This window comes from Labrus mixtus, chromosome 16 (genome assembly GCF_963584025.1).
Source record: "Labrus mixtus chromosome 16, fLabMix1.1, whole genome shotgun sequence".
Taxonomy (NCBI): Eukaryota; Metazoa; Chordata; class Actinopteri; order Labriformes; family Labridae; genus Labrus; species Labrus mixtus.
Window position 1 is genome coordinate 20,450,304 of NC_083627.1, and position 13,680 is coordinate 20,463,983.

The 13,680-nt window shown below is 41.3% G+C and overlaps 1 protein-coding gene across 6 annotated transcripts in view; it reads right to left on the reverse strand.

Annotated features, from left to right (window-relative positions):
• The window catches only part of rbms3 (RNA binding motif, single stranded interacting protein), a 285,229-nt gene that overhangs the window by 14,074 nt on the left and 257,475 nt on the right, over positions 1-13,680 (reverse strand). For all 6 annotated transcript variants that reach the window (XM_061058800.1, XM_061058799.1, XM_061058803.1 and 3 more), the window contains one exon: positions 4,056-4,166. In XM_061058800.1, the coding sequence (XP_060914783.1) occupies positions 4,056-4,166 (111 nt within the window). The remainder of the gene's footprint in view (positions 1-4,055; positions 4,167-13,680) is intronic.

Genomic DNA, 13,680 nt, shown 5'->3' on the forward strand with positions numbered 1-13,680 from the left:
ACAATGTTTACATCATTTGTTTGTTGTGTTTCAGAGTGTTTTATGGTTTTAAATGTGCCTCATTATTTTAAAGTGTAACCATATGTTTTATATATTTGCACACACACGTCAAAGACAAATGTCTGCCTTTGCATTCAAAAAGGAAACAATAAGGTATCTGGGTGTTCTATTCGATTTCTATTGTAAGTAAAAGTTTGGTGCTTTGCTACCCCGAGCAGCTTTTCTGCCAACTCAGTTTTTGCCTTTTTTTAATACAGCAGACTGTTGAGCTGGAAATAATAAGCCTGATTTAACCACAGCAGCTCAGCTATGAGCATAAAACCAATGAGCTCAGAGACTCTAAAACACTTGGTAGAGCTGCAGTAAATCACTATGAGCTTGTCAAACACACTGGCCCCTTTCAGAATACTAAGAATGATCTTTTTACTAGAAGTCGTGTCGTGTACTGTTGAATTTACGGTTCAGACTGTTGCAGCATTAAGTCAGGCCAATCAAGGAGCAGAGATTCAGGCAAAGATATCATCAAACTGCTGAGCTTGCTTCTTGCATTCTGATGCTACCTAGATTATACAATCAAAACTTGAATTTAGCGTTTACTTCAGGATTCATAAATCCTATTTACATCCATTAAAAACATGTACATTAAGAGCAAAACTTGATTTGAGGAGAATCAAAAAGATTCAAGAGTGGAGCAGCTAAACACAGCCAGCGTTCATTTGTAAAATGTAAAAACTCCATAAAAAGTTGTTCCTCTCTAAGCAACAATCTTCAAGGTCTCTCAAGGACCTAACTGCTCAATGGTAGCAGCAAGGTGTCAACATGTGTTACTGTTTGAATAAAAAGCAACGAGAGCAGAGAGTGCATCCTCAGATAGCTCTCTCCGGGTGAGTAAAGGTTAAACAGAGCCATGCACAGTTATGGAAATGGAGAAAAACATACAGTGCTTAAGCCTCTCCACAGAGAACCAGGCCACATAATAGAGGAAAGCGCCTCAGACAAATCTGTCTCACAGGAACAGAGAACCTGTCAATCACGGCTGTCACCATGACAACAGAGACCTGGGTTCTACATGCCATGACAGGAATAGGATGGGAAGGTCACCTCTTGTCACGTCAAACACTGTCGCTAACACATAAACACACACACACACACACACACACATAATAAAATGACAGAGCATGTGCACATCCACATGTCAACAAGCAGAGACAAGCCATGACAGATAGACTCCTGTTAAGTGGCGAGAGCGCCAACGTGGTAAATAAATCAGAAAGAGAGGGACGTGTAGCCAACATGGTGAAATAAATCAAGCAGGAGCATGAAAGGCATGTTTGTGTGCTATCCATAAACATCAAGTGTGAGGTTCTTCAGCATTCTGTAATCAAGCTGTTCAACAGTCAGTCAAAAAACGCTACAGCAAGTGTTGAAAACAACTTTTACTGAGGAAAAATAAATTCCAGAGTGCTCGCCATGAAGGCACCAGTACACTCTTTCTCATTATTAAGGGAGGGTCTCTATTGAATCTTAGATATGCTTGATTGGCATGAATTTAATAGAACCAATAGCTATGTTTACACGGACAAAATCAGAGTAAAAGCCTCTCCATTAATGCATGTCCATAGGATCCTGTTTGTGCATGTGTGTGTCTTTCGGACTATGTGTGTGTAGCATGTTCATTAAACAGAGTGTAAAAACAGAATTTCCCCTCATGGGATTAATAAAGGATGAATTATAAAATTATAAAACAGAAAATGTTATTCAGAGATGTGTGTGTGTGCTCATATTTATTCCAATTCTGTTTCAGTCAGTGCTCTACAGTAGTTAGGCCTGGTAAAAAAATCATTTGTGTGTTACATCAGGAAAAAGTCTCTTTCTATGCCCTGCCATCTCTATAGACAGTCTGTGCTCAACTAGTTTCCTTTCCTTCTCTTGCTGCCGCCGCCTTTAACAGGCTTAACCCTCGATGCCCATCCTCGCTGCAAAACAACACAAACATTCTCGGAAAGCTGCGCTCCCCACACCAGTATCACAGCTTGGGCGTAGCAGGAACATTTGGTTCTTTTCCTGGAGAGAGGAAGAAAGCCACAGCCACACACACACACACAAACAGCCACAGTGAAGCCCTGAAGGAGTATTCTGAGGTGTGGCTTCTCCTCCAGCTGACAGAAACAGTCGTGATAAGTTGTTGACTTTGGAGACATTGCTTGTGGCAGGTGCTCCTCAGTGGCCGAGGTGAGGTCATGTGACCAACTGGGGGCAACGAAAACAAGCTCACCACAAGCGTGCACACTTGAGGAATTTGGTGTCAGGTCCTGTTTTCCCCAGATCCTGGATCCTAACAGAGGCTTTCTGAATCAGGCAGCATGAAAGGGCTTCACATCTGGATTAAGAGTCTGCTTCACAGGAAACACATCTCAATCCCCATTCATGATCAAATGTGGCATGCCGTGTGTGTGTGTGCAGCTCCGCTATAGAGATGCTATGCTACACAGCACATCGCCTCAGGATAGCTAAGCAGTCTGAGAGACGAGAGGCACACAGAGTAAAACAGAAATGAAAAAAAAAGAAAAGAGCGCCTTAACCCACTTTCTACTCAAACACATCAAACATCAGAAGCCATCATCGTAGATTAGCCCGTCTCTAATCCTGCCTGTTAGCACAGCTGGGGCAGATTAGGGCGGGGGCATTCCTGACAGAGCCAACATGGCGTCACAGTCGCTGACAGCTCACCTGGAAACACATGGGGAACTGTACAATACAGCACTGTTTCAATCACACACACACACACACACAGATCAAACAAAGAGCCGGAGCTTTGCCCCCGGGCAGCGGGGTTAGGGCAGGAAGTCAGGACTCAGAGCTGAGTGACACCTTTAAGTCGACTTGATCCTGAAACAGGGGGAGTTCTTGGTGTTAGGGGGCGGTGACTGTAAGCGTGAGTGTGTGTGTGTGTGTGTGGAACAAAGATGGAGTGATAGATTCTGAAGGTGATTTAGAGAGTGAGGGAGACAAAGTGTGAATGAAAAACTGAAATTAGAGGGTGAAAGTGAGGACGGTGGAAAACAGAGAGCTCTGTCACACTGCTTAAGCTTCTCAGGAAATCTGTTTAATGTGGAAGATCAGGGAGGAAATATGCTCTCTCAGTGTGTCTGGAGCTGAAAGCATGCAGTGTAAGACAAATGAAACAGCAGCTCCATGGCTGAGCACATGTGGCCTTGGCAGGTTTGGATTTCTTCAGAGGAAATCTAAAATCCATCTCTATCGCAATGTGTACTTTGTTTTCATACGTAAAGGAACAGTGTTCCCTAAAGATGAAAGGCTTCTTTTGGTTCCCCTGAACAATACCAACAGTGAAATGAACTCCTGCTGTTCTTCCCCAATGTTTAATTTGATCTCTTAACTCTTATGAGCAGTAGGGCTGTGTGATAGGACGATCTGAGGTTGCGTAGGATTAGCATGTGTTGACGATCTGCAGAGAGTGACTGTAGTGCTATAGCTCACTTTATATCAGTTTATTTTATTTCACTAAAGTATTTAATAATCTGTTCATGCCTTCCCTAAAGACAAACAAATAAACCAATCATAGCAAACTGTAGGTAGTGTATTGGATTTATTATTCTGTCCCCTTTAGACTCACAACTAAGCAGGAGTCATGGCCGAAAATGAAAATGAAACGTACTAGTTAGTCCCTAAAAAGAAACTGTATAACCACCTAAAGGGACAGTTGTTGCTGCCACTGTTATTCTGCTCTCTTAGTTTTGCTACATCAGTATCTGCAAATGGAGGCCTTTAAATGAGCTCCAGCAAAAACATGATGCATTCAGGGAGTCTGAAATGCAGAGAAAGCTCTGACATCCCATAGAAGTATTCTGGGAAAAAAGTCTCTCAGTTCTAAAAAAAAAATCTGATTGTCTGATTGTTGACTGAATCTTTAAACCGTATCTACTGTAATTACAGGTTAGGACTCTCATCTGGATTATGTCATGTAGACCCCCTTGTGTTCAGGTGTTTGGTTATGTTTGTGGTCCATTGCAGCACCAGTGAGGAGTACTCACACTTCCTGTAGTGCCCAGGGACAGATGGTTCATCTGCTGGGTGATAGGGCCCATCATGCTGGCAGGCTGCATGGACATAGTGTGGTCCATGGCTGGCGTGATCACTGCACCCTAACAAATTGAAAGAGAAGACAGGAAAAGGTGAGATAGAAGAAAGACCACTAAGTTTTATTTCTGTGGCTTTGCATCAGATAGACTGTCTCGAGTGTCTTATGTAAATGAAGTACACATGAAAATGTAAAAAATAAACAAAAGCAAAAGAACAGCAGAAGAAACCAAACATATCAGAAAAAAATGATCTGATCTCACTGATTTAGCAAAATAAAAGAGGTGTATTTAAGGGTGTATAAATAAAAGTTGGGTGTGAGAGAGGGTTAAAGGTGTCGTGGGGGGAGGTTTGGGTTAGAGAGGAAAAAAGCAAACCGGAAGACGGGATAAAGAAAAATGTTGGAAGAGATGGAATCCTCAAAAACATAAACGCAGTAAAGGTAGAGGTCAGAGGATGAGAGATGGGTGGAGGACCAGAGGAGGGGTGAAATGAGGACATCCTAACCAGAGAAGAAGGAGAAGAGGAGGAAAGGAGGGACAGCATCAATAAAAACTGCAGAGGAACACAAGGACATTTCCTAGATCAATACCCACTATTGTCTTTGGCTCATCAAAATGTTCAGTATCAGCTGCTGATGTATCAACAATATGGGTCTGTGCGCTTCATTGATCCCTGAGCCAGGATGCTTTCTGTCTGTCCCTCCCTTCCTCCCTCTCCGTCTCTCACTCACTCACTCACTCAGCTTAGAGTCCCCGCTCTCGGTGTAACATGCGGCGCGTTTTCCCTAACGGGCGGATGGGAACGCTAGAAGCTGCTTTTTCACGCTGCAGTGGAACATGAGGGAGAGTGATGAAACCATTGTTGCTCTTTTATCCCTTGTCATGATAGCTCCATTTCCCCAGCAGTGAAGCCCCGGGAGGAACGCGCTCAAAAACCAAGCCCTTTTCCTCTGCACAGTCTCACTTTGTGTGTGTGTGTGTGTGTGTGTGTGTGTGTGTGTGTGTGTGTGTGTGTGTGTGTGTGTGTGTGTGTGTGTGTGTGTGTTTGTGTGTGTATTTGACATACTGTAAATGTGTCTGTGAGTGTTTGTAGGTAAGCCTGCTACACACTGTGTGGAGCAGCATTTGTGCACGGAGAAAAAGCGACTGACAGTGTCTATATGTGTGTGTGTGTGTGTGTGTGTGTATGTGTGCATCTCCTATAAAGTAAGTCTGGTGTGTGTGTTGCGTGCATGTGCGCACCCCACTGGTGACTCTGTGTGGGCCTATTGGAGAACAAACTGTGCAGACACAGCCTGTCAGAATCGCTCTGCTTGCCTACGCCCTGCATACACAACACAGACAGCTGGCTCCATCTCCAGCTAGAAATGAAAGCTCTATGTGATCCTCCCCTCACTTTCACCTCGGCACAAAAAGACAGAAACTGGGTTGAACGCTGACATCAACGGTGGAAGAAGAATGTCTATGGCACCAAAGTGTTTGTAAGGTCAAACGTAGTCCCCTTGTCTTTCATAAATTGAAACGTATACATTACTTAATTTTAACATGTTGCAGTACACAAACTGGATAGCCTACTTTCTTACTTTAGGATGGGAGGGGCTTAACCCCCTTTACTCTGTGCAGTTTCTTTTCCTTGAGACTTTTTTTGCCCTGGGACATGACTCCCAGGCGTACAACCTATGAATAATGACCTTTATAAACTGAGAGGAATACCTGTAATACAACTCTTTAAGTGCTGACTATTAATGGTAAATGGTAAATGGATTTGAACTTGCTTTTCTAGTCTTCTGATTACTCAAAGCTCTTTTACATCGCAGGTCACACCTACACATTCAGCCGCGGTTACTGATTATCAGTTAAACAGTGAGTATATGATTTTATCTGATCGTATACATTCTATATAATAATCTATAAAACCTTGCACAAAATGTATCTTACACTTAATGAAGATGGTGTATCTGTTAGGTAGCTACATTTGTGTGTACGTGTGTGTTTATGTGTGTGTTTTAAATTAATTTATGTAACTTGGCAGGCTCGAGGGAAAAATTGGGTTCTCAGTCCCGATCTAAAATGAACACATCATTTACTAAATACTTTTTATATATATGAAATATGGTCTTTATACGAGACCTGACAGTTGATGAGATGCTGTTTGATACTCATGTTAACACAATGTAGATACAATCACAAGATGCTGTGTGGAAATGATTCAACAGAATACTGTGGGTTGGATTAATATGCACTGATATAATAATTCAATCTGGATAACGTATTTTCTAATCTGGTTAATGCAGATTAAACAGAATTGAGGATTAAAGACAGACATATATTATTGCTCATTAATTCATATATGTTAACTTAAATCCTGAGAAGGCATCGATGGCACATAATTATTATTAATTATTATTATTATAATTTTGTTGTATGAAAAACAATTCATATCTATCTTTTTAAAATCTCTATTAGCAGTTTTACAGATCACGCAGCTAAACAGATATTAACCAGACATCCAGGCACAGCTTTCTGCTGTATTAAAGATTTTATTAAATCCCAATGATGTAACCTGATTAAGTGAATTACAACAGCAAACTAAGTATTGGCTTTAAAAATAGCAGGAGCAACCAAATGTAAGAAATATCCCACTGTGAGAAAGTGGCTGTAGACAGAATATTAACTGGCTGTGTAATCTAATCATTCAGCTGTTCTGTGTGGATGAGCCTGCAGAGAAGTGGCTGTAAACTTCCAGGAAACGTTTTGGGACAAAAAGCACAATATTCCTCTCTAAAATCTCTAAAGCAGTAAAAAAGAAAAAGAAAAGAAAAATACCCAGTGCCTAGTTAAGCTTCCCCACTGACTGTGACCGAGAAAAAAAGAAGGGGGGAAAGGGAAATGAGGAGACAGACAGAACGACTGCTAGGACAGAGAGAGGGATGATTAAGGAGAAAGCTGATGGAGGTCATGAGGAAGACGAGAGCGAGGAAGAGACAGACAGGGAGAGGGATGAGAGAGAATTAAAGAGAGAAGGGCTGAGGGGGGAGAAAGAGAGGGAAGAGACAAAGAAAGAAGAGGAAGTGAGGCTGAGGAGCGGGAGGGAAGCAGCAGGAGCTGTGGGCTACCTGTTACTGATTCAGCCTCTGACAATGCTTTTATAATGGGAAAGGGAGAGCAACGGAAAGGCTTAATTCACAGACGTGTCAGCGAGAGTTAAGCCGATTTGTGATTTCGATTTTCTGTGTTTGTGAGACTGAGTGTCTGTGAGAGAGGGAGGGTTTTAGAGTGCATGTGTGCGTATGTGGGTCCGTCGTTTTGTGCGTCCATCCGCTGCCAGACTGGGGAGGACAGAAAATGAGAAAGAGAGAGACACCAATAGACAATATATGCTTTTGATTTGTCCTCTGTGAGAGAATAAGAACAAGATAATAGATGCTGCAGACGTATGTGAATGCATGTGTGTGTATGTGTGTGTGTGTGTGTGTGTTTTAGAGGGTATTGATCCAGGTGCAGACAGGAGACAGATGATATCAGCCCTGTGGTTGTTAAATACGTTGATAAAAGCTCAACGGGCAGAGACAATGTACAGTAAATAAGAAATCTAGTAAAAAAATCTTACAAGCAGCCGTGCTTTTTAACGGCCGCTCATTACGAGTAAATAAAAACCCTCCGACTGAAGGAGTGCTGATCCATATCAGATGAAACTCACGATTTGGCTTTAGAGTTGCTGACCAGGAATAACAATGGTAAAACGGGTGAGTTAAATACATAAATGTCACAGAGTTATTGGGTGTTTTTACTGCTAAAGCATATCCACAGGCAGAGTGCTTAACATTCCTGTCTGGATTCACACAGACTCAATATGCAGTCAGATACGTCAGGGCCGTATTCAATATTGAGTATTTGGTTTCTAGCTGCACGGAATTCTATCCAGTGTTGTGAATGCTCACATGAGATGTGTCAGATCATCAGGTTGAATTCCTCCTGAATATACCTAAACATCACAGCAGGTGAAGGTTCATTTAGTCACTGAGGTGCTGTTTCCCTGCTGACCTGAGATCAGCTTTATGTCCTCTGTAAATCTTTAGACAAGTCTTTTTCTCTTATGTCTTTGGTAGGTAGTGTGTCTGTGTCTGTGAGTGCATGTGTGACTGAAGTTGTGTTGCAACGCCCGAATTTCCCCTCTAGGGATCAATAAAGTATCATCGTATGGTATCTTATCTTACCCTTGTGTGTTTCTGCTGCAGTCGCTGCAGCAGGAAAAGGAGAAGGAATATAAGAGCTATTTTTTAACTATTTAGACGTGTGCTGTATGTGTTGATTCAAGTTTATTTTACAGTATGTGTTTTTGCATTTGAATGTGTTTTAGAACTCACTTTTACCCTGAAGATTTATTTTCTGTTTTTTTATGCCTTTATTTTGATAGGACAGCAGATAGAGTTTGAAAGGAAAGAGAGAGAGAGTGTGGACTGAGATGCTGGAAAGGAGCCACAAACTAACTGCGAGGCCAACCAGCACCCCAAGAACTCATTATTTAATTGTACATTTGTGTTCGTTTTTTTCTTATCGTTCTTTACTGTAAAGCACATTGAGACTTCATTACAAATACATCAAATTAAATTATATCAGAGCCATTCCCTTTCTGTTTGCAAATATGTCTCGGAGTGCAATTAATGGTCAATTAACCAGAGTGTTAATGAAAGGTAGAAAAAAAAACTGATTTGAGAACACTTTTTATCAAATATTTATAAAATGGATTTTCTGAAAAGTTAACTTTGCTTTTTTGATTATGGACAATCAGTATTCTTTAGGTTATGGACAGCTAGTTGATGACTAGGGCCTTCTCCATTGCCGCTCCCAATCTCTGGAACTCACTCCAAAGAAACCTCAGAGAGCCCCCCTCACTCTCCATCTTCAAGAAATCCCTAAAAACTCACCTCTTCAACATTGCCTACAGACACTAACACACTCAATTCTCATTCTCCTCCTCTTACATTATTTCTTTGTTGTTTTCTCTGTTTTGTTTTGTTGTTATTCTTAATTTAGCGTCTTTGAGTACTTTGAAAAGTGCTATAAAAGCCTAATGCATCATTATTACTATATTAGTTAGACAGTTGGAACATTTTAAAGACATGTCTTTGGGCACTTCTGCTGAAGATTTCTTTCCTCACATTTTGTGTGTTAAGCATACACATGTTCAGCTGTCTTATCGATAATGAAATAAATGATTATTTAGCGCCCTCATCGTGTGTCAAACAGGCAGCAGAGAGTTTTATAAGAAAGAGCTAAATTGCTCATTTTGGAGCGACTAACAGAGTATTAGAACATGTAATAACGCTCTGCTCAAAGTCAATAGAAAAGCATCATCAAAATGGACAAAGTAATTAGCATTTAGAGTGAAAAATAAATGGTGGAATCTTCAATCAAATGAGGAAAGCATTATGTTCTAATACAGGAAATCCTCTGCAGAAGCTCTAAATAAAATCCTGTACAGGTTGGTATCAGATCCTCTGATTAAGATGATGTTAACACCTTATCAGGGCATTCCTGCAGGTAGCCTGTTTTTGTGTCTCTTCTTCAGCTGCAGGTTATGTTATTAAAAATGATTGCCTATCTGCACTGTTGCTTCAAACCAGCGTAGATATATCACTATCTTTAGGTGGTGGCTATGCCTCTCTCTGAGTGAAGCAGCCTGAGGCCATAAAGAGAAGCTCACACACCTCACCCTGAAGGACCTCAAGTTTCTCTTCTGGCAAAGAGGCCTCTAGTCACTGATGCTATCTCGCTGTATCCTCAGAAATTGAACACAAAATCACTTTGGTCTGCTAAGAAGTAAGACTGGGGCGCTGAGAAAGTGCATGTGCTCCCTGACAGGTGAAATGTGACAGCAGAGGAGAATAAAAAAAGAGACAATCTATGCGGCTGTACTTCTCAGTTTTCTCCCTCATATAAAGCATCACTTGTGTTGTCCAGATGACTCAACACATTCCTCTCTCTATTTGACAGTCTGCTTCTCCATGTGAGGTTCTGTGGTTGGGATACTTTAATGTGTTTTATGTTGGGGTAACACTGCTGGATACCTGCAGAGGTGCTACGACATTTCTCCATCTCCTGTGAACTACACAGACTCAGATTGTTCACTCTGGAAAACCTGGTAGAACATCTGCTGGTGATTGACTGGCAACTCAATACAGAACAGAATGCCAGGGACCACTAATAATAAAGGCCTGCATACCTGAAGGAGGTATATATTTCAGGCAAATAAGCCTGATCCATTAAAAACACTACATTCCACAAGTTACAGGTAATTGAATTCTATAGTAAGAGAGTATATTATGTTGATGTTTTATTTTTCTTCCAGATAGTGTATGTTATTGGCACTTTGCTATCTTCTTATGTATTTCTGCTCTATTAAAGTGCACAATAGCAACCCATAACTTCACCTTTCACATCGCTCACCCGACTGTCTATAATTTCAAAATGTCCTCAGGCACCTTTCTGTTCGGTGCTAAAAAGTTGAGCAGAATTCTGCTTGTTTCACTCAGTATGATTTTTCCCCTTTTGGCCAACAGACTGCCGGGGCTGCCTGCAACTTCTACAATCAAAGTCTGTTTATGAGGTGAAGTAGCAGAGAAGGGCAGTGCACACTGATGAATGGCAATGTAGACGCATCACGTGCAGACACGTGTTGCTAAAGCAACAATCACCAGATTAACATGGGGAAATGGATATTGATAAATAATCACCTCAGGCAAGATCACAAGCCAGTGTTCATGTATTTATCCTCAACAATAAAATAAAAAACAAGAGGGATGATAGATTCAAGTGTCTGTCACTCATGTGCTGTATCTCAAGGATGCACTTTCAGATTTAGCATAGTTGGAATGTGACGTGCTGAGAATATACATTTATTTAGGTCCTGCTGTACGGTACTAACCGGACATGATTGAGATTGTGTATGAGTGTAAAGAGTGTGGGACTGTGTGTACGTTTTCAAGTATAGAATTATCATGGAAATCAGGTTTTATCAAACAGAAAATATTAACTTGTCTTCAATGGAGAGCACAAGACATTTGGATGGATTTGGAGTGTGTGTGTGTGTGTGTGTGTGTTTATGTGTGTGTTTGTGAGAGGATCAGGGTGCTAGATGAAGCATGTAACAGTATTTGTCATGTCTCCACAGGAGGTCCATTCCTCTCCACGCTCGGATCAACCATTCTCCGACTGCCTTTTTTTGTTGCAGACAAACGGATCATTTCACACATTAGGATCTCTCCACCATGTTTACTCTATTTACAAAAGAAATAAAAGATTAGAAATCCAATTAAAGAGACACAGCAAGATAATAAAGCCTGTCCAATAAAGCGAATCGGCTTTTGTCACAAACTGTATTTTTGCCACTATCGGAACGTTTTTCGAGGTGATATCCAAAAAGCTTTGGAGTAAAAATGCAGCGGCTCAATCTCTCTCCTGTGGCACTGCAACAATATCACTCTTTTATGAAGGAAACTTTAACCCTGAACACACCATTTCTTTACTGGCACCCGCACAGTAGCTGCAGTTGTACTTTGGAAAGGGCACCAGGAGAGAGAGAGAGAGAGAGAGAGAGAGAGAGAGAGAGAGAGGGGGAGAGAGAGACAGAGGGAGACATAGGGAGAAAGAAAGGTAGGAGGAGAGGGATCAGGGAGAAATGTATAGAAATAAAAAGAGAGGGATGAGGAGATAAAAAGTGGAGAGAGAGCAACTCAAGGACGACTCTACCCACGTCTCAAATTCTGCCTCGCCAGTCAAATCCATGAGACCAACATAATGCCCCTCCCCACACCCCCTCCTTTCTGAATCTGCGGTGCGTTTTTTTTCCATGTCAAGCGGGGTAGATGGGTATCACACAGCGCACTGATTCACCTCCATCCGATGAGGGCAGATAGTTACGCTTCAATTCTAAGAGGCCCGGCAAGCGTCTATTCAAAGCTGGGGTGCAACCGAGAGGAATTCAATAATTCACCTCTAAAATGAAAGGGCCAATGCACTCCAGTAAATACACACTACAGTTCACTGTGAGGAGAAAAAAAAAGAGGAGGGATAAGTCATGGGGAAAGACAGCGAGGCTGCGCTTGGCTGGCACTGCAGCTTCTCCAACACTTTTTGGCAATATGAAGAGAATTTAAGAGCTCATGTGGGTGATTAATGATCCGTACATAAGTGAGATTTATATTAAGAAACTTGCGCTATGACAATCTGTGTGTTTAGACAGAATCTGTGTGCGAGCTGCATGTGTGGATTTGTCTTTTTTGGGGGCCATACCCTCTTCTTCTTCTCGGTCATCCGGTGCCTAACTGTCAAACAGTGCAAAGCATTACCAAGATCTGGGAGACAGTGTGAGATCGAAAAAGAGAAGGAAGACAAATAATAAACAGAGAAGGAGAAAAAAAGAAGAAGAAGAAGAAGAAGCAGTGCAACGCCTGACAGAACAAGCTGCGAGCTGATTTAGCTGTCCACTTTAAGAAACACTGTCACTTTCCATCAGGTTCCACCTATCTGCGCCATTAATTGGGGATAAACAAATTTTGAAGACTGGTCTCTCTCGTCACTTTCTCTCTCTCACTTACTGCTAACAAAGCACCGGCTCCTCTGCGGGATGAAGTCTGGTTTCGAATGGATGGACTTGTCAAACTTAATCTAGTCAGAAAGAAACAAACACCTTTGCTGAAACAGTACATGCTGCGCTGCTTTCTGTTTACTGTGCAGAAAGAAAACTCTCGCTCCACTTCTTCTCCACTGCAACGTGGTCTCATTTCTCATTTAAGAAATCATCTGTTAAGTAAGACAAGTATTGCCTTCCACTCTTTTCAAATGAAGCTTTTGTTAGCAAAGGGCATTAGAAGGCTAGAAGACATCCACATGTCTAAACTGCATGAGCAAATTAAAAGGCTTTGTGAGGATAAACAGCCTGAGCAACCTTTTACATCGTTCTACAAACAAGACCTCTTACATCTTGTAAGAGCTGTGCTACTAAACCCTTTCAAGGTCGGACAATCATTTCTTAGCGAGGTCTTTATCTGAATGGACCATCCTCACCCAGACAACTTATCATGATTGGTTTCATACCTGGCATTAATATGGATGAGTGATTTTATCACTCTTGTAGAAAGTATAGATAACTCAGACAGATAAGTGCAAGACAAACTGTAGCTTTCCTTTAAGTATTAAAAAACAACACCCTGGTCTTTAGTAGTTGTGTTTTATACATGCACACACAGCATGCACCCAACATATATAAAACACACCATAGCAACCAGACTACACCCTACAAGTTGTGATCACATATACACATGAGGTCCACAGTAACTTAAAGCCCACTCAGCAGACTTTGATAGCAGAAAAACAGGATACAGAATTTGAATGAGAAGCATTTTCTTAATCTTGAAAACAACGTGATTAATGTTCTTCGGTCTGCAGTCAAGCCAATGAACATAGCTGACATTATTTTATCTTGTTAAAACATTTACTGTATATATACATCTCTCTAATGAATTAAACTTTATGATAGGTTAATTTACTTTTTTGTTTAATATAGTTAGTAACT